General features: G+C 36.1%; 1 protein-coding gene and 1 long non-coding RNA gene across 6 annotated transcripts in view; both read right to left on the bottom strand.

Moving 5' to 3' along the window:
* Window positions 1-643: 643 nt before the first annotated feature.
* On the bottom strand, window positions 644-1,730 carry LOC134138891 (uncharacterized). The gene is made up of 2 exons (XR_009958038.1): window positions 1,520-1,730; window positions 644-1,026 (listed from the first exon to the last, which is right to left on the bottom strand). It is a non-coding gene; the product is annotated as an uncharacterized LOC134138891 (long non-coding RNA).
* Window positions 1,731-4,545: 2,815 nt separating this feature from the next.
* Window positions 4,546-22,109, bottom strand: part of GABPA (GA binding protein transcription factor subunit alpha) — a 33,382-nt gene continuing 15,818 nt past the window's right edge. For 4 of the 5 annotated variants that reach the window (XM_062597954.1, XM_062597946.1, XM_062597939.1 and 1 more), the window contains exons 5-10: window positions 19,992-20,237; window positions 15,889-16,083; window positions 15,060-15,116; window positions 13,852-13,992; window positions 12,403-12,595; window positions 4,546-7,381 (exon numbers count right to left, since the gene is read on the bottom strand). In XM_062597954.1, the coding sequence (XP_062453938.1) occupies window positions 7,153-7,381; window positions 12,403-12,595; window positions 13,852-13,992; window positions 15,060-15,116; window positions 15,889-16,083; window positions 19,992-20,237 (1,061 nt within the window). In that variant the 3' untranslated portion in view covers window positions 4,546-7,152. Of the gene's footprint in view, window positions 7,382-12,402; window positions 12,596-12,632; window positions 12,739-13,851; window positions 13,993-15,059; window positions 15,117-15,888; window positions 16,084-19,991; window positions 20,238-22,109 lie in introns of those variants that run through there. The other variant, XM_062597971.1, reaches the window with a different exon arrangement.

Below are 22,109 nucleotides of genomic sequence, written 5' to 3'. Positions count from 1 at the left end.
CAAAGTGCCTATGGGAATAAACAGCACCAGTAATTCTCGAACTATTTACGAAAGCTAGACAGAGGTGATACAAGGTTTGCTAGTTTCTCCGCAGCAAATAGCATCTCTCCAAACTTTTACTGTAATGATGGTTGAAAGAAAATTATAGTAAGTAGCTCAAGCAATGGTAAACTGCAGGGAAAATAGAGAGCATCGTATCACCCTGCCCTTTAATAAGTGTATTCGTCTGCAGCCACGAGGCTGAATACAGTTTAAAAATAAGACACACGACTCTGCCATAGTCAGGGGCTTCAGAACGGGGGGCTCTCGATGCTTCCCTTGAACTGCTTCATTAAAAAATCCCCTAATACGCCATTCTGTTAGCAAGCAGTCTCCAGGCCAGGGGATTATTCACATGCTTGACATACCTGTTAGCTGATATTTACAATAATTCTCCACAGCATGCTTGAAGTTTAATCAGATCATTTTTTTCAAAACCCTTCACTGAAGCCCGGGAAAATTAGAGAAAGAAATATTTCTAGGTGCGCACTGTAGAAAATGAGAGAAAAAATTGCATTCATGTGTTTACTCATCCCTGCCCAAGGACATAATCAATTTTTGGTTGTTTGAGTTAGCAAATAGCAATGATATAATCAAGAACTACTTTAATACCATCTGGTTTATTTACAGAAACATTCTCAGATACAGATGCAACAGGAGACAGTCTCTTGGCTTACAACAGTACCAGGCTGCTTTCTGCCAGCAATCATCAACAGCTCTTACTGCTTTTTCTCAGAGCTTTGACAGCTGAATCAGGGGTTTCTTTGCTTCCTTACTTTTTATTTTCCAGTGATGATTTTTCAGTTTCTTTTTTCCTCCCCTCATGCTTGCATGACCTCCAGTCAGTAGCAGCTCTTGACTGGTATTTCTTTTCAGTCCATTATGTGATACTTCCATCCTCACAGCTGAAACTTTTGAGGGGCTTTGCACCTCTAAGGAAAGAGATTTTATTTCTTCCTTCAGTTTGACCTCTCCAGACAGGTCTCTCTTTAAAAAAAACAAAAATAAAAGCACTCATTCATTTAAGCTTTGTCTACTGCACGATGAGGTTTAAAGAGCGCAATGCTATCTGACTAAGTACAGAGGGAACTGTCAGGACCATTCAGTCCCTCAACACACGACAGTTTTACCGCAGTCCTGTGTAAAGCATCTCTGATGGCTCAGGCAATGACCGACGATCGCCTCCCTCTACCTCCTGGCCTGGCCTAGTTTTCTTTCTGGTCCAAAGGGTGGGGGAGAAAAAACCCACCCTCATCTCTATCGCCACCTTTCTTTTTTACAGCATTGTTTTCACGTAAGAACTATTATTGCTATTTGCAGTTTAGTGTCAAAAATTATCTGCCAGTATCACTCTGCACTCTTATTTAGTTACCACCTCTCTTAGATCTGTTCTCCTTTTGAGACAGTATTTCACAAGCAACAAAACTAATGAAGTCTGCTTTCCAAAATAACCGAGGCCTTTCCCTCCCAACATACTCACATTCGTGAATCTGCTCTCTTCTACATTTTCCTGTGTTTCCAGGCGAGCAAAACTCAGCAAGGGGCTAGTCCAAGAACACGCAGTGTTTGGATAAAGGCCAAATTCTGCTTTATCTCCCTGCCTGGGCAAGGTATTTTGAGAGAGCTCTCAGCTACTCGGCTACTGTGCTTCACAGAACTTGCAAAAATTTACTCTTTTGGAGCCCTTCAGAAGTAACTGACCCCTGGGTTGAAAAGTTGTTGAAGTGGGACAGATGCACCTCTCCTGATACAAAAAACAGAACCCACACCTACGCTACAAGTGTCACCAACTGATTTTTCCCTTCACTCTTACACAGCTCACAGTAGGTCTGGTGAATTGTTCCCAAGGGCCAAGTTCAAGCTCCTCTTACAGCCTGTCATTGGATAAAGTTCAAGTCATCTTATTGATTGGTTTATAGTTACCAAACTTGTCAGCCAAACTGCCTCCCTCAGTTGTTTTTAGTGGACAACATCCAGAGAAGACTTAAGTTACACAGCAAATTTCACATCCTCAAAGAATGTCTTTAACCTCCTTTTGCTGATCTTAATGAGTAAATCCAAGTCCCAATGTGCCTGTAGAGCTTTCTGCACAGGCAAGCTTCTGTGAAGCCCAGCACGCTGGCATGCAGCCGGGTGTTGCAGCCCCTAGGAAACAGGTAGCTTATTTCATTTTGGGAAAAATATGGCTTCGAGTTTCTGGAACGAAACACCATGGAATTTCACTTTCATGGAAAAGAAAAATAAGCTACAAGTGACTGTTTACATCTTAATCCTGAAGCTCAAACAGAACTGCATCCTACGTATGTCCTTACATCTACTTATCCTATGCCCTGCATTTTCATCTCATTAGACTGATTTTTTCACGGGCATTGCTTGCAGTTTTTACTCTTACCAAAAACAAACAAAAAAAACAAACAAACAAAACAACCCCCCACACACTCTAAACACATTTCTCACTCTATTCTCTAGCTGAAGCTTTTTGCAAACCTATGTCCCATGAAGCAGTTCCTGCAGACTCCCTGAAATGAGAATATTGAAAACCTTAAGCTTAATGGGAGGAGCAGGGAACAGATAACTGACGTTTTCACCTAAAAAATACTTTCCTTTCAAGGGGAAAATTTTCAAACAAACAATAAATCTGTTCATTTCTAACAAACAGTTCGTTCAGTGCCCTCTGTTTGCTTGAATTATAATTCAGAGAATTTCTGCCTTCTGGTAGGGGAACATTATTTTGATTAGTGAATCCTGAAATGTAGCACATACAAAATTAGAAATACAGCTCCTAAATCCTAATTCCTCCATTTAGGTTGGAATGTAGGTTGCAAAGGTAAGAAAGAAAACGTGTCATAAGATATCAGATCCATCATTGACGGCGCTACTTATTTCTCTGCTAAGGATTCTAGCTCATTTAGATCATTAGCAGCAAATACCTGAAGGAATTAAATACACAAATTAAATGTTTCTACAAGTTTTCACACACACTGGAGCTGTTCTGAATTAAACAAGCACTTTTTCTGCTTTGTTTCTAAACCATAATTTTTAATAATCAACCTGAAAGTAACTACAAAGAGTAAACTGAATTTTTATTAGTATCTTCTGTCCAACAGCTGTTTTACAATTCAAGAACTGTTAGGTCAAAAATGATGCATTTTTGTAGTTCTACTGGTAACATAAAGGCAGCTATTTACATGAAGAATTCGAACGATTCCTACAGTTATCTTCTAGTTGCCTTCATTTTTATTAAGCAACTGCAATAATCAATTATGATTATTATCTTCAGGTTTTTCCTTTCTCATCATAAGTAGTTATGGTGATACCACCTACAAAAAGAACATAACTGAATGTTAAGTGTATCATGAATTACAAACGCAATTGATTCCTCTATTCATGAAAGTAAATGTTTCATGGTTACAGATATACCTTTTGATACCACTGTCATTAGCATTATTTAATTTTGGTTTCCAGAAGAACAGTTCCTCAAGGAAAGAACAATTATAATTAAAAGCAGATGTTCAATGTATGTTCCTCCTTCCTCAGCACTTTTTTAATCTTAGTTTCAAATTATTAATGGCTAAGATGTCAATACTCTAAACTACATGCTGCTAAAATTTCATTTTGGTGTCTGGTTAGACATTGCGTGCTCTAATACAAAAATAAAGATGCTATGTAACCAAGTCATAATATCTGTCTGCTATATTAGATTACACTCTTACAACTTTAGAAACCAATCAATCATTCCTCTACTTTAATTGTTAAGTAATATTCTCTTTAGGATCATCCACAGTATTGCTTTTCAAAAAAAAAAAAAAAAAAAAAACCAAAAAAAAAAACCAAAAAAAAAAACCAAAAAAAACACCTTACTCATCCTTCAAAGATATAACAACGATTCCTATTCTGATCATATTGTTAACAAGAACAATATTAACAATTGTGTAAGCAGGCCCCGTGAAGTAGGTGGGACTATCCGCACACATTAAAAAATCCTTGGGATGTATTTAATTTGTAGGTTAACATGAATCTTACCAATCTAAATGCTAACAGCCTAAAAATATTTAATTATTTATAGGAGGCATTATTTTGTTATACTGTTAAGTCAGTACTTTTAGCAAAGCACTATTCTGAGATTCACAATTAAGATTCTAAAGAAAGCCGTTTCAGAGATGAAGTATACTGAGCTCCAGTTCAAAAAAACACATAGCCAAGCACTGAGTCAAAGACACATCTTCAGAAAACAAGACAAATGTTTTGCTTTCTTCCTGTAAATAGCCTGTACTCTTAAAAGTAGTAGAAATGAAATGTATGCATTAACCCTTAAATTGTTTACACTTGAAAGCGGTTACAGACAGCTTTCTGAAATACTAACAAATCAACAGGCATCAACTGTATAACATTTTTATTTTACTATATTGACATTTTATGCACAAATATTTTATCAGAGTAAAAATAGAAAATAATTGTTTCATGTAAAATTACCAAAAAAATGCAAACCACAAAAGAAATACATAATTATTAGCAGAGTATAAGTGTCTTTATTTAAGGAGTAAAAAGTATGCAAAAACCCTTCTGTTTTACAAAAAAATTGAGAATATTCTTTCTATGTTTTCCTTCTGGCAGCAACAGAACAACTCTTGACAATATATTCTACATATTTTATTTCATTGAAGACATCAAGTTAGTCACAGACTTCTCCCTCAACTGCAGAAGACACGAAAGTAATTTTATACCATTTGAAAGATTCTTTCGTTACTAAAGAGAACGAGGTGGAAAAGCATATAATCCCACAACAAAGAATCCAAAGGACTATCACAGCTACTGAAAAGTTTCAAAATAATCATCAAATCTATTCACAAGTAAAGCATGATACTGAATCTCTCCCCTTGGGGGCTTATGATGTAAAGGGAATATTCAAGGGAATGAAGTAGCAATACTACCTGTCAATTTTGCTGTTAGTTTATCCTAGTAGAATACATTTTGATTTAGAAAGCTGAATTTTAAGATTTCTTCTTTCAGTACTGTATTTTAACTAAAAGGTTTTCATGAACTCTGTTAAATATATCTAGTAACTTGTTTTGGACTTCTGTTTAGTAATGGAGTGGTGTTACATAAACAGTTGTCGCCACTGAACTAGCAGCTTCATTTTATTCCTAGTAAGTAAATCTGCATCTATTTGTATAAGTCATCTCAAACACTTGCCAACTAGTGGAATTAGACTATTCTAACAGCAACAGGGGATTGATACTTGACCTGACAGACACATTGACATGTTTTGCTCAAAACTTTGAAGATTTTTTTTTTTTAATCGTGGGGGGGGGGGGGGAAAGAGAGCACGCCCAATAGAGTGCTTTGAAAGCTCAAGAATTAAGATGGTATTAAAGAGTTAGTGAAAGAAACCAGCACAAGAAGGTGTAATTAGTACATGCAAGATTTCTAGTCAATCAAAAATTATCTGCAGATGAACACCCACCTCAAAACAAACAGCTTTGTCCTCAAAGTATCTTTAAAATAAGTCTTGTATCTTCTCTGCCCTCTGACTACAAAGATTTCTTTTCAGATCAACAGCCTAGCGCTCCCACTACTCAGTATAATTACATTTTATGTTTAGAATCTCACTGTACAAACACTTCCAATCTACATTTTAGAAGTAGCTCAGTCTCTCATAGAACAAAAGGTTTTCCCTTATCCACTTGCATTTAACTGTCAAGTGTTACCAGAGGGCTTTTAAAAAAAATATTGTTTATAAAAATTAGAAAATATGCACAATGTCATAGTATTTATACTGTTTTAAGAACACGGAGGGGTAAAAGCAGAAACACTGTTTTCAGACATCAAAAGAAATAGTCTAATGGGCATCAGTACAGAAGCTCAAAAATTGCAGCCTGTTTTTTACTGCATCTCTAAGTTTGCCTGAAGTACTCTCTATACCAGTTTCTCACAATTCAGAATATATTCCAAGTATTTCTATTAATCACCCAGACTTTAAACTGTACTTGGCTTGGGAGCATGCGTTTGGTTTATAAGGCTTCAAAAACATCATTTTAAGTTCAGAAAGAAATTAATTTAAAATAAAAATTACATATCTTCATATTTTAATATGTCAGATTATACAATAATTTGGAAGTCAAACTTAAGTTTTCTGTAAAATTATCTTCAATTTGCATTTTGTTTTTAAAAAGGAAGAGACTAGTGACTGTGACTAACTTAAGTCTTCATTTACTAAGGTTGACTACCACAAGTATAAGCACCTTGACGAAAAGAGAATTAAGAAAAAAATCCCACCAAAATAAACTACTCTTTGGGTGAAGGATATTTTTTCAAGTTTTCAAATCACCCTGACTCATGGTGGGGTGGGGTGGATTCTGTCTGGTTTTTTTTTTTTTTTTTTTTTTGTTTTGTTTTTTTTGCTAAATAGCTAGCAATAAGAAGTCTTTCCAAACAGGTTAAGTACTTGTCTTCATATATGCATATTATCTACATATTACAATGAAATACTCATAATTGGCTTTTCACCTAAGCCAGATTTAAACCTGGATCTCCTTCTTCAGCACTGATCTTCAGTTTGGTCTAGTCTTAGTTACCGCTGCTTATAAACACATAAGTTATTCTGGGAACCTGATGCTTCATAATGCTTACTGCATCTTTCTTTCAGCTCTGCTTGATTAGATGAGAATAATGAGCATGTTTAACTTCGAAAGCATCAAATTCCATTTGGTAGTTCAGCAGAGAACAAAAGAGTGGAAAGAATCAAATTCAGACAACTTATCAGCCTGCTTACTGTAGGTACTTCATTTTTCTTAAAAGCACTGCAAAAATTACTTTGTAGAGCTATGGACACAGAACCCTGACCAGTTCAGCCCTTCTCACCAATTCCAGACTGCATACCATAGCAGTCCAGTCTCAAAGCTGCAGAAGTTGTGGTAATCCCTTAACCTATACTGAAATATATGCTGTTAAAAGATCCAAATTTATGGGAGTCACAGTTCTTTGTAGAAAATCATGCATCACGCTGTACTGTCAAGAAAGAAAAGAAGCTTCCAATTGTGATAAAGGTAAGAGCAGCAACTGCTCCACTTATATATGAAAGGCCTCAGGCTCCCAACTTTCAGGTCCTAGTGCTTAATTATCTTTCTCTGTTTGCAGGGATGCTGTAGCTAATGCTACTGCTGTCACCGGCTGTGCAATGCCATGGAGCTGCATCTTGGCCAGTTTCTTCTGCTCACATTCCGTGACCAACCGATTTAACTCTGCTGCACTGTATCCGATGAGGGTTTTCAGGTCACAGACAAATTTGTACACAAACCTCTTGCCTTGCACTTTGCAGATCATGTCTCCATCATAGTAATATCTGTGAAATGAAAAGAAAATATATATCCATGTAAGTTTTCAGCATCTGTGACTTTCATATGCAGTCACATACTCCAAGGCCAAAACTCAACCTTTTCCTCATCAACGTTCACATGTAATTTCATATAAACAAGAAAAGAAAATGTTGTCTTCCCCTTGTTATTGTCATTTCTTCTCTCTGCTTTTCCAAAGATTAAAAATTCATGTAGATAACAGTTTGAAAATTAACATTGCTTTCTATGCTACTGTAAACAACAGGAAGGGAACGATCGGTCTAAAGACAGTACAACTGTAAAAGCATGCTCTACTTTGTCTTTTGTGTGCTTCACATACTGGCAAAACTAGACTTTTGCTTTTATTTACAACTAAAAGTGACTTTACTTATGAATTCTTTTTATATTATGTTGCAGAAGAGTTATCACACTGAACAGAGATGCAGTAAAGATATAGTCTATATGACCTACTGTATTTCAGAGACATCGTAAATCCTTAGGTAATACTAATAAGAATGAAAGAAGTTGGCATTTTATAGTTTTATTGTTCTTGTCTCACTGCAGGCACTAGTAAAATGTACGTTACATTTCTCATTAAGAAAACCTAAGATGGTCATAACTTGGACTTGACAATTTTAGTAAGTTTGTGATAAATTTGAAAAAAGAAAATCACCTTCCAAATACATATGAGACAGCCCAGACTTCTTGACTGAAAGTCAATCCTCTAAATGACATGTTTGTAAAGCAAAGAGGTTTCTCATTCAAAGTTAGGTTAAATAAAAGATTAGCTTTTGTTTCCTAGCTCTAGTGGAAAATACATAAATAAGAACCCAACAAATTTCTTAAGACACTTTGAATTCAGAAAATACCGTACTCTCTGAATTTCTTACTTTTGGGAGTCAGGAACTAAGCAGTAGGTGGGACTAAAGGAAGGATGGATGAGAGACTACATAGAGAAATTTTTGACAAGCCTGCTGGTTAATGCTGTCCTCAAGAAAGACACAGAGATCTATTATGGAGTACAAGAACTGTCAAAATAGCTTTCCATTGGGTGAAGAAAACCTAGTCAGTCTATCAAAGCTGCCCTGTCTCCTTTCTCCTGGGTGCCCTAGTCATGAAAGCTTCCTCTTACGGTCTTTTTCTCCTCCTACACTAACAGCCATGTCTCCCTTGACTGTTCTCCATGTTCTTCTCTCCATGCCATTACGCTTGCTATTAGCTGCTACCCACTTCCACACCACGATTCTCTCTGACAACCCTATTTCCAAAGCACCTTCTTGTTACCTGCCTTAAGATAAGTGACCAGCTGCAGGACCTGTTGCTGTATCGTGCCCACACATTCAGCCTCCTAGTGAAGCACATATTTAGTTACAACAGGTTAGATTAACACTATAATCTGGAGGGCTGGATGATAATTTATGTTCAGCCTTGAAGTATAGCCTTGCAGGACTGGGCAGACTGGGAAGAGAGGAGCAATGTATTGATGCATCATTTGTGTGGGAAATACAGTACCGCTTAGAGAATGCTTAAGCATAGGAACACTGGGCAGAAATTTGAATTGAAATCTGAATGTGTAAGAGGACTATACACAGTAAAATTGGGGAACTGTGAGCTAAACTGACCTGGGTGAATTCTAAGCATCTGTTGAAAGTCAGGCTTTGTAAAATGTGGCCATAGTATGTGTCAAGTGCCACAAGACAGCAGTCTGCATTTATGCAAATGGTCAAAATTGTGGAAGATTCCCCTATAGCATGCTGGAACTACTTGAGAAGGAAGCAAGTAAATATGACTAGAGAGTAATTTCTAAAAATACTGTGCTGAATGCAGTTCTGATTACTGCTTATGCAAAAACACAAATACAGAAAAATAAAAAGAAATAGCCACTTGAATTTAGAAATTCTTGGTTACTAGAACTCTCCTCCTTTTTTTTTTTTTTTTTTTTTTTTTTTTGAGAAAAAAAAATCCTGCCCTGTACTTATCAAGTACTATATGGAGCTTCAAACTGCCTACTTTCCTACAGCTGGGCAGAAAAATCTAGCATCTTTCTCAATAATATCAACATTATCTTCTAAATTAATCAAAAATTAACACAGCAATTTCAAAACATTAGTAAAAAAAAACATTTAAACTACCATTTTTGTTTTAATAAAAGTTTAGGCTGACAACATTGTTTATCTTGGTAGTAGCAAGCAGCATTAAATATCCCCCTCACACACTCAAGTGTCAGAAAATATGCCAATATTGATACAGCTGCCAAAATGGCAACTTTGAAGAATGTTATTTCTGTGATTCTGCAACTAAAATATAAATGCAAAACTTCTCCAATAGTGATTTATGCAAATTACTATGCAGACATCTGTTTAATATCCCAGTGATAAGCATGTTATTCCTCAGTTCTTCAGCTGCTTTTGAGATCTTCTGCATAGTTTGTTGACAAAAAACAAGAGAACATTACAAAATCATGTATATTATTTTGATGTTCCAGAAATTTTGCACATATACCTTCAGTATACAACTGCAGAGATTCAGTAAAACATGTTGAAAGTGTTTGAATGGTATTGCAACAATACAGGCTGGGAACTGGCTGCCTGGGGAGCTGCTCTGCTGGAAAGGCCCTAGGGTCCAGGTCTACAGCAAGCTGACCACGAGTCAGCAGCAGCCGTGGCAGCAAAAACAGCCAGTAGTGTCCTGGGCTGTGCGTGCACAAGAGCAGAGCCAGGAGATGGAGGGAAGGGATTACAGATGTGCTCATTAGAGCACATCTACAATACTGTCTCCATTTTTGGCTCCCCCAGTACAAGACAGATACAGATAAGCTGAAGGTGGGTTCAGCAGAGAGGACAGGGCTTATTCAGCCTGGAGGAAAGACAGCTGCATGGAAGCTTAACAGCTGCTCTCCCAGTAGCTCTGGGGAAGTCATCAAGAGCCAGGCTCTCCAGGTTGGTACACAGCAAGAAGACAAGAAACAACATGCAAACTGAAATGAGAGAGGTTCAGGTAAGATATAGGTAAAAACATTTTTCCATGAGGGCAGGCAGGCAGTGGCAAGTTGCCAAGCAAGATTATGCAGGCTCAGTCCTTGGAATTTTCAAGACCCAGCTGGATACAACCCTGAGCAGCCTGCTATGGTCCCAGAGCGGGACCTGCCTTAGGCAGGAGGTTGGGCTGAAGACTTCCTGGTGGACCTTCCCACTAGAGTGCCTCTGTAATCCCGTGGAAGGGAATAACACTCTAACTTAATATATGAATATTAAGTATGTAAGAACAGCCATACAAGGCCAGACTAAGGACGCTAAACAGTATCCTGTCTCCAACAATACTCTTCTTTGCTTCCAAAGACGTGTAGCTCAAACTTCCAGATGATGCACCTTTCTGTATTTCATATCCATCAAAGGAGTCGTTTTCCTTTATGTCTACATTATGTTACTAATGTCTTTGTCCACTCTTATCTAAAACTCATAAAAATACATTCAGCGCCCACAACACTGTCTCAAGAAGCTGCACAGTTTAACAGTATCTTTTTGTTTGCCCCCCTGAACCTACCACTGGCTAGTTTCTTTTAATGCCCCAAGTTCTTACATCTTGTGTATGAGATGGTGAGCAGTCATTTTTTACCGAGTCTACGCCTTTCTTGGTTTTATAGGCTTCAGTCTTTCCAAGTGAGAGCACTGCATTCAGCATGATGCATATATATGTTAAGTCCTCCTTAAAAGACTGAAAAAAGCCCATGCACAGTAACTTTAACTTAGTTTCTAATCAAGTTATACTGAAAGAGAAATCTATAGTTTTAAACAATGTTAGATGAATAGAGCTTACTTTCTTCTAGAAAGCAATTTAAGCAAAAACAGAAACACTAAAACTAAATCTTAAATCTCAGAATTAAACTGATGTGCAACTTAACTCATATAAAGAGAGTTTTAAAGTTGCTTAAATACTTGCAGCATTAGGCACTACAAACCTGTCTTCCAAACTAATCACCAAAATAAATAGATTTAACCATATCATAATAAGAAAAAGAATGTTCAATCTCTGAATGATTTCACAGAACTTGGAAGAATTTCCAAATGCTTCCAGAGGCCAAAATAATCAGAAAAAGTAGTCTACAATTCAGGTATTTGCATTTTGTTCCCCAGGCACATTATCTATTTAGGTTTAGCTTAGTTGGTTAGAGCGTGGTGCTAACAACGCTCACGGGTTCAATCCCTGTACAGGCCACTTGTTTGAAGATTGGACTAGATGATCTCCAGAGGTCTCTTCCAACCTTACCAATCCTATGATTCTATTTGCACATCTATAGGCATTCCTGGGCATATGTAACAGCAGAAGTTCCTTTTATCCATTTATCAACGTTGAACACAAAATCATGATGGAATTAAGATTAAGAACCATTTCAACTTGTTCAGACATAGAAGTTCATAATACGGGAATCGCAACACTGGCTGACATTTATCTATCAACTTTATTTTTGAACTTAACATCTGTACTGTAAGACTACTGGAATGAATTATGTCTAAAGTCAGAAAAAATTTTGTTATGTATAGAAAAAAATGGTACATATAAAAAACTATTAATGATTAAATAATTATGGAAGAATGTGTTCTTTATACATAAGCTATAGGTACATACATAAACTGTAAAATATAAAAGTTAACAAATCAGAGTATTTACACATTTGTTTCTTTCAGAATTAATGAATACTGTTTGACACATTGTTGAAAATATAAATGCTAAAGATATTCCAAAAAAAAAAAAAAAATCAGGAAAAGGAACTACACAAGTTAACAACCATGTCACAATTCATTAAACTTAAGAAAACATATTTTCAAATAGTCATTATTTCCCCACTTTTTTTTTTTTTTTTTTTAATAAGCCTTATTCCTAATGCTATTGAGATTTGATGGAAAAAGCTTCAGAGAACTATTCATCCCTTTATCAAAGAGCATGAAAGTTTTATGACAGTCAGAAATAAAACAGTCAATTAAGTTGAAGCAGAACACTTCATAAATGATCAGTTTCTAAGGTTTCTTACCGCAGAGCCCGGCTAAGTTTCTCATAGTTCATGGTGGGTTTGTTTTTGCGCTGTCCCCATTTTTGGGCAACCAGTTCAGGTTGATTCAATTTAAACTCTCCTTCATCACCAACCCAAGAAATACAGTCCCGAGCATCTTTGTCAGTAAGAAGTTCTAATAAAAACTGCCATAATTGGATCTGGCCATTGTTTCCTGTTGAAATAGGAATAATGATAACCATTTTAAGCAGTCCTTTTTATGTTCCCATCATGGTTAAAAGTTTTCAGCCACCACATTAAGATGAATCAGCACGGAATGTGCTCATAGAAGAAAAACTTGTACTTTCTTCATTTCTCCTATTTTACAGGAGAGAAATTTTATCCAAGTTAATAAATATTAACAATTCAAAAAGAAACAGAAGAATACAGTAAATTAAGATTTCGTATATGTACATTCTAGAATTTAAGAAGAAATTTTATATAAAAGTGAAACATAGTCATTTAGACACATGATCATCCCTGAAAGGGAACAGATTTTGTGAGAACTAATTATTCCTCTTCAGATATACATACATGTAATAGAAATTTTTGTTTAAAATATTTTACTCTGAGTTTCTACTTGAAATACTAGAAACATCAAAAAACTCAGCTTCAGCCAACATAAAAACTTCCATATCACTATAATTTCTTTTTTATTTGAGTATCTAAAATTAAATTCCTAAATTCCTGATGATGTGGGGGGAAGGAGGATGGCGGACAAAAAAAAAAAAAAAAATGCGGAGAAGGGGGTAGAAGGAGAGGAAGGAATTTAGCAGAACAATTCACAATAGTGGAGAAAACCTGAGCGGAAATGACAGCAAGAAAGCAATGCGATAAGTTATTAATGAATCGAAGAGCATATATGAATAACAAGAATTCTGAAAATAACTTGCAGATTTAGTGTGCTGTTTTCCAGAAGATGCATTAATTTAACAACAGGAATCTGAAACTTGCTAAATTCTGATGTTGCGAACAGGAAAAGAAAAAGGAGGGTGGGAAAGCGAGCCAAACAGGGCCAGTAGTGGACTAGGCTAGGATTGACTTCCTCTGCTTTTTGCAAACAAAAGTGGCAAGATGTTATAAGCTTGAGTAATGCTGTAGAGTAGCTTTGGGGGACAGACTGCTTAATGATAGGAAAAGATAGATAATTTTTTTTACATCTCATCTGCTGTATAGCACTTAGGGTAGCTCTACATGCTCCAAATCAGTAGGACTCAAAAGTTGTGGGACCACCTTAGTGTAGTGCTTACGTGAGCTAACCACCCTGCCAGGTTTGCATGTGCCAGTGCTATACTTTGTAGATGCACTCTGTATCACATGGGTTTTTCCTACAATCATCATATCCAAAGTGACAGATGTGTCCTGCAAATCTGTAATTCAAGTTAAGTAAGTGCCTACCACTTTTGCATTTTTAAATAATGAACACAATACCTGTTCTATTCCCAGGGGAACTTCTATCTTCCCCAGAGATCCTTGGAGCTCTCTGTACTTTAGCTGCCTTTGCACTGCTGTTTATTACTTTAATGGTGGTTGGGGTAGCAGGCTGTACAGATGCTGGAATAATTTGCACAGCTGTAAAGCAGAAAACATTGCAAAACATCAATTATAAATTGCTGGCAGAGAAAAATCAGATGCATAGGCATATATTATTTATTATTTGTATTATCATAAATCTAGGAGCTAGTTTTTTTCTTTGCTAAAAAGAGACATGCAGTATTAATAAGTCATCATGCTAAGAATAACTTAAAGACATTTTACCTCTTAAAGTGGAAATAGTGGTTTTAGAGTAGTAAGAGAGATGCTAAATTATAGGTAAGGCTTTAACTTCTGTCTATTATCATGAGTATTATACATTTCTGTACAGGAAGTCTCATGCCTATATTTTCATCTTCAAGCTGTTCCCATACAATCTGCCCTAATGCAGGTTTTTTTCTGTAGTTACAACCCTCCAAGCCTGCTATTCAAGCAGCAATGAAGTATCGTTCTACATATATTTCTACAATGGTGTAAGAGGATGCCAAGACCACACTCTAAATGTCTGTAACTAGACACATACCAAGGATGCAACACATGGCCTACCTATACCGTGCATAAACTGTTTACAACTTAGTTTCATTTCACTAATAGATGATACTGTATGGCAACTAGAAGAATGAGTTTCAAGTAACTTGAAAATTAATATTTCATGTAATTTTCTCTTGCATCAGTCCTCTCTTTCAGCTCCTCTTTCAATTTTTGAAAAGATTTTCTTCTAAAAATCAAAACATTTTAATATAGGTATTCATTAATGCAAATGCAACATAAAAAACTCTTTCAAGGTGTCAGATACATATCCTAGAAATCTTTTGCATAATACACACACAATACAGAACATAACTTCAGACTAATACTTTTCACCACAATTACAAAGCAGAGTGGAATACCTATAATCCAAAATAAAAACTGCAAACTTATGTAGTTCAGTAGTACTTTCAGCCAGCAACAAAATAAACCCAAAGTTTTACTTTAAAGCTTAAAATGCACTTCTCCCCACAAAAGAAAATTCTTCTCTCTACTGTTACTCTAAATCTTGTATCGTCAGAGTGCTGAAACCAAGGATTCCACTAACAGTTAATTATGTAAATCAACAAATTACTCACGCTGATCAATAGTAACAGTTGCTATTTCTCCAGAGTGTTCCTGGCTAGCCAATACATCTGAAAATTAAAAGAAAAATGGTTACATTTTTACTCAACCCATAAACTTCAAGTCAACTGAAGGTCAAAAACCTCTGTATTTCAGAGAAAGTTAAAAGAAGCCAAAATTTGATAACTATTTGCAAATGACATGCACAGCCCATGATCTTATGGGTAAAGATATTTAATGTTTGCCATTCAACTTTTAGAAATAAATAGATATGCTGATGGTGAATTCCAAGGTATCTTTTCAATCCTTCATCCTCTAAAATCTTTAGAGATATAACATAAATTAAGACCAAGACTCAAAATGCTAGTTGTTTTTAGCCTATCTATATCCAAGCATGGCAGATCCATAAGCATATTAATGTACATACAATGCATTACTTACTCATCAGCTGTGCTATGCACAGTCTAAGGATTTCATTATACATGCTTAATACTATTCACATCTGTTGAGACAGAGGTGTACATTAAAAAACTCAAAATCAATATTTAATTAAAAATTGTCAAGATCAGAAGATGCACAAAGAAGCTTTATTAGAAACAAACAATGAATCATAAGTCACGGTTTCCTCCCTATTAATTACGAAGTTTGATGAAGGATAGGCAAACAATGTTTAATATTCTCACTAATTCTCACTAGTATCTCCCGTATTCAGTGCCCTCACTTTTACTGCCAATATGAAGTGGAGGAAAAACAACTGTTCACCATCTGTCTTCTTTACAAAGAAGAAAAGGTGTGTGTGGGGGAGAAGTAAGTAAAAGTCAGTCACAGAAGAAATTCCCATACACTTTCGAAGAAGCTCCAAATGGCTCCAAAGAATTTCTCCCCGTGGGACTCGCTGGAAGAAGTCTTCTTGATTGAGGCTACAGAGCTCCCGCCCAGGAATGCTGAGTGCGTTGAGGTCTATGTCAGTCATGCTGAACTCCTTCATCACCCACACCACCCAGTGAAGCACCTGGTCTGTTGACCACTGTACAGGATCTAGGGAAAGAGAAAGAAGAAATGCCAATATATCTATTACATGCTATGAGAGGTCTTCCTCGTTGAAGATATGTAACTATTCCTTACTATAACTGGCAACGAGAACTAAATGCAAGCAGCTATCACCTCACTGAATTCAAACAAGCTTAGCCTAGAACTTGTTCTTTTATATAACTTTCTCACTTCTTTAAGTTTTATTTATTTTTATTATTATTATTTTTCTTACAAAACAGCCTGCTTCTAGACCAGTCAGTATTGGTGTTCAGTCAAAGTCCACTGGTGTTCAGTCAAAGTCCACTGGTATTTCAATTATGCAATAATTTCTATTTAAAATTAAAGTAATGAACATGAAGGATAGCTGTAGTTATCAAGAGCAAATCTGAGTGGGTGGAAAGTTGACTCCTCTTAAAATGCTGATGGATTGGTGTGCTTTGATGGGCAAAAGAAAAAGACAAAAAAAAGAAATTTTCTTCAGCAAAAGCTTTTGCATCAGAATGATGCACCGAGTTTCTCAAAACACAAATACTGTTATTTTTCTTTTTCCATAGGTCTTTAGTTTCAAAATAAGGTTTCTCTCACACACCACATTCTTCTTTCTCAAATATGTTGACCATCATGTGATTATGGTGAAATACTAAATTCTAAACTCATGTATGTTATCCCAGCTTCTAAACAATTTAAAAAGCCCATTTAAGAGATTTGCACAACATATAAAAACAACAGTAAACGTAATATACAATATCTATCAAGACTATATTTAATAAGCCATTAAAATTACATAAGACCCACTACCCATCTATCCTTAAATCAAACAATAAAACATCAAATTTAAAGATGCTTTTTTGACACTTTAAGAGAATATATCATGCACAACATTTAAGTGCCAGTACAAAATATATAAAAGCATAAGTCACATAATAGATGAGCACACAGAATGGGTAACAAATAATCAAGTCTAGATATGTGAAATAAATGATTTGCCAACTCAAGATATCTTAACATAAATCTGAGTTTCAATCCATGTTCTAAGAACAAGCTGAAAAGAAGATGAGTAAATCTAAGCATCATCTTCACAACATTGTTAATGTCATATGCAATATATTAAGACATGTCAACGAGTCAGAACTGGAAAAGGAAACTAAAGTAGGGATATATATTTTCATTGTCAAAAGGATAAAAATAACAGGAGCAAAACAATTAAATTTTAAATTAAGATATCTCAAACAGATGTCACCTTGATATGTTTTTATTTCAAGCAGCAAAGAAAGCAAAACTTTCTAGATCTATAAACACTATCTAGGAGCCACAATTTCCACTTTGCCTAATAAAGAAAGATAACATTGTATCATTTTTCATCACTATTATCTAAAGCTATCCAGTCTAATCCTTTGAGAAAAGACAGATCCAAAGGGTTTTGGTCTTTAAAAAAAACTTAACATGAACTGCAGTGAATTTTCACCAAAGATCTGCTAACCTGCTTTTTTTGACAGAACATGATCTACAGAAGAACACAAATCGTTATTATCCCTCACCAGCCCCACAGTTTCTGTGCTTTCTACTGATCCCTTTCTTGGCTTTGTTTCTCGTATTAATTAATAGTCACATTCTTCCTAGGGATCTTTGCAATGGTACCAAATTTATAAATTCCATTAGCAGAAATGCCTTTGACAGATGAAAATTTGTACAAACCTGCTACAAACCACCAAAAACACACAACAAAGGGAAAGTCTCAACATTTAAAGACCTTGTTAAAAAAAATTGGATTTACAGCAAAAGAGGAGACCTGCAGAAATGTAAAGAGGAAGACACTAAGGTACTACCTTCTTTGGTGGCAATTTTTTGATGAGACTTGACTTTTAATATCAGCATACACTACTTTTTGAATTCAAGGTTGATAAAATTGTTAGTAATTTCAGAAAATGCTACATATCCTGACTAAAAAACTCTAAAAGAAAGTGACCTCTCTTTACCTTTTTTTAAAAAATACATGTTTCATAGAATCAGTAAGGTTGGAAGGGACCTCTGGAGATCATCTAGTCCAACCTCCCTGCTCAAGCAGGGTCACCTACAGCATGTTAGACAGGGTTGCATCCAGGTGGGCCTTGAATATCTCCAGGGAAGGAGACTCCACAACCCTCGGGGCAACCTGTGCCAGTGCTCCGTCACTCTCACAGGGAAGAAATTCACCCTCACGCTCAGGCGGAACTTCCTGTGCTTCAGTTTCTGCCCATTGCCTCTTGTCCTGTCACATGGGGCAACTGAAAAGAGTTTGTCCCTGTCCCCTTCACACCCTCCTTTCAGGTACTTGTACACATTGATAAGATCCCCCCCTCAGTCTTCTCTTCCCCAGGCTGAAGAGGCCCAGCTCACGCAGCCGTTCCTCATAGGGCAGATGCTCCAGCCCTCGGATCATCTTCGCAGCCCTACACTGAACTCTCTCCAGTAGCTCCAAAATGTTTATAATTGTTAAAAAAAAAAAAAAAAAAAACAACCTAATTTTTTGAGGACTACACAAAAGTTTTAAGAGCATTTTATATTTTCAGGAACTTCTGACTGCATCACAGTATACAACTTAGTAGTGCCTCATTTCAACTCAAGTGCATGCTATGGACAGACAGACAGTCCAACACATTTTTCTGATATCAAATGAAGATTACGGTTTGTCTAGAATCACTAGAATGATTTTCCTAGGGGAACTGCATTCCCATGACACAAAACAGTAAACCTCTAAAGCCACAACTAGGTGAGTTTTCTGTTCTTTTTAAAGTCAGGCAGCAAATTTAGTAAAATTTATTCACATTAATTAACGCCATAACATTGTGGTCTTAAACAAATTTCTCCTTGTATTAATGGGAGAGCATGCAGACAGATTTCATGGACTTTTGATAATGCATATATGACATCCCTAAAAGCATTCTGCATCACATTCTTTATTAATAGACATGACAAAAGCTATTTTGGAAACGCTTGCCCAGAGATCAAAAAGCAATAAAAAGCCATTGCTTTAATTATCAAAAATAATTTGGCAACATTTTTTAACCTATTACGTGTCCTGTGACTTCACTGGCATTTTTTAAATCACTTTCAAGTACCCCCTTTGCCAAACATACTCCAGTTCGGCAAAACGTAGCACAGCTTCACGTGCTGGACATATCTTGACAATATATTTCAGAGATTCACAAAAAGCAACTCAGTTGTGTAAGTTCCTGAATTCAATATTGAGCTGTAACTGCAGTTTTAGATCTATCTTGAACATGCACTTAAAAGACTTCTTTTGATAACAAGAAATTAGTAACCTGTTCAGTGGCAACAACACTAGTTCAAAAGTGGTTACGGTTTACTTTACATCCAGATAAGTGATACGTATCTTCAGGTAAAGATACAGGTATCTTTACAATCGATTCTGAATCATGTTTTTCCACTGTGTTCAAGCCATTTTGCTCTCCATGCAAAATCCAGTTTTACAACGTGCTCAACTTCCTGCAGCCTACCAAATAGTTCGTCGCTGCATCTTTAGGTTAAATTCCTTCCAAGTCCTGAGTACTTTTCAAATTCATATCTATATTTGGAGAGTTTTACCAATAACATACACATTTTTAAAAGAGAGGAATAAGAAAAATGATTTCTAAAAACTCCAATTACAGGAAGTTGTGGAACAAACAGCACTATTTTAGTAAAACTATTAGAAACATTGATTCTATCTCTCTCTAGCCTGCTTTTTTACAGAAATATCTGCAAACCATAAGAAGCCTTCTCTGAGATACCAGAGTAGTTATAATTATCTAATCAATGTTAAGTAATGCTCATTTATTAAAAAATGCAAACTTCCGAACAAAAAAGAGCATTCCCCTCCCCATACACACATGTACACACACAAACACACACACACAGAATAATGTAGTAAGTACCATAGGGAATTCCAAGGCGCTCTTGCTCCTTTCGATAGCCTTCCAAAGCTGCAGCCCATCGTGTCACTTGTTCAGAGGTCTCGTCGGAAATTGTTGTTATATGTTTTGTTCCATCCAAGGTTATCACTTGAGCTTCTTCAACAAGGTGAGCTTCAGCCTCAGCATGATGAGCATCTGGATCAATCACTACTTCCACAGTCTCCACAGGCTTTACAATCTCAAGGATGTTTAATTTGGGCTCTATCCCTAGATGTAGGAAGAACAAACATAAAAGTTAAAGGTAACAATGCAAATATAATAGATAAATATTGTTTTAAAACTTGCCGATTAGAAAGCATTAGTAAACTTAGGAAAGAAGCATGACACAAAAGAAATGCCATCTAATTTCTGTAAGTGTTCAAATTTCTAAAGTACCTACTTTCAAGTACATACTCTACAAGTGAACACCACGATGTCCCTTCTTTCCTTCCCCAATGTTCTAGCTTCATATTCTAGATAGGTGATCCTTTTCACTTATCGATTTTGAACAAGATGCTCTGTACATCCCTATGTTGAACAAAACACTTGTTCTTTAGAAAGGAAATGGTGTGTATCAGGAGAAAAAGAGAAGTACTTGCTTCTCTTCTCCAACTAACAGGTGTTAAGTTTCAATCTTTACGATGTTTCTCCACTTTCTCTGGAGCCTACATACACAAGTTCACATTGTTGTTCAAAATGTCCTGCATGAGGCAGTGTATTTAATAGAGTACACTTTAGATTGATTTTAATTTAGCTTTATCAGCTCTTTATTTTGTGGTTTGATGTCAGTCACTTAAGACATCTTCCAACTCTGCTGCATATGTCTATATTGTGCAGTAATGAAGAAAGCATTCAATAGTGATATAAAGCATTAGTAGCATTGCCATCTCTGTGGTCTTCTAAGGTGGCATTTTGCCCTACTCGTACCTCACCAAATCTGACAACACTTAGATTTTTCCAGTCCTGTGACAGATACCTCCTCACTGCTCCCTCCCCAACTCAAATGTCATAATATACTAAATAGAAATAATTTCTTTCCACTTTTGTGGCATACAGGTTGCTTATTTCCATCGTAATACCAAGAACAACTGTACTTCATTAGATCTCTGTCAAATATATCTGCACCTTCCTTCAACACTTCTGGGAAAATCCTTGAAGGGAATCTTTATCTTTGGAAACACTCAAAACTCAAGTAGGCAGAGTCCTGAGCAACATGCTGTGGTTGACACTGCTTGAGCAGAGGGACTGGACAAGGCAATCCTCAGAGTTGTCTTCCAACCTCTACTATTCTGCAAAAATCTGTAGAATTCTTGAAATTCAATATGACTTTGAAAACCTTGACTAGGGCTAGACATTTGTTTGGCAAGATTCGCAGGACATTGCACAACCAGAACAATTTCAGTTTGATCTTGTGCCGTAAGATACTTCACACCCCAGCTGTCTAATCTATATTAAAGCTTAACACAACAAGATTGGTTCTGGAGGTGATACTGTTATAAAAGCTAAAAAACACAATCTATTCCCAGTTTAGGAGGAAAAAAAGAAGTAGCACTTCCATAAGAACTAATAAAGTCTTTTTCAGACAAGAACTCCTATTGATTTTAATGAATTCAGCTTGACAAAAATAACAAAGAGAACAGTACAAAGATAGTAAGTACAGTTTATTCAGCCTGCAGCTTTCTACACAAACTTGCAAGACACATGGGGCAAAAAAGGAAAAACAACTCTGGTACTACAACACTGGTGGTAAAACCACTATTTTGCTGTTACAGCTATTGTTTAGTGTTTCATTCTTGTCACAAATGTTACTTAAGAAATACTTAGTGATTGTAGACATTCCGATTCAATAAAAGGTTTATTTTTTTCCTTGATCAGAAATTTCCTGAAGATGCAAGGCAAATGCTGAACAGAAATGCTACACTTTCCAGTAAAAAGACTATTCTCCACAGTGACACACAGTGAAGTCTTCTGGATGAATTCTATTTAAAGAGAAAATAAAGAACTCAAAAAAAAAAAAAAAAAAAAAAAAAAAAAAAATCACTGGAGCTAAACAAAAACAAAAACCAAACAAACACATACACACACAGAGCACATCTGGAA

Source organism: Rhea pennata, chromosome 1, assembly GCF_028389875.1.
Source record: "Rhea pennata isolate bPtePen1 chromosome 1, bPtePen1.pri, whole genome shotgun sequence".
Taxonomy (NCBI): domain Eukaryota; kingdom Metazoa; phylum Chordata; class Aves; order Rheiformes; family Rheidae; genus Rhea; species Rhea pennata.
This window is presented reverse-complemented; position numbering and strand designations above follow the sequence as displayed.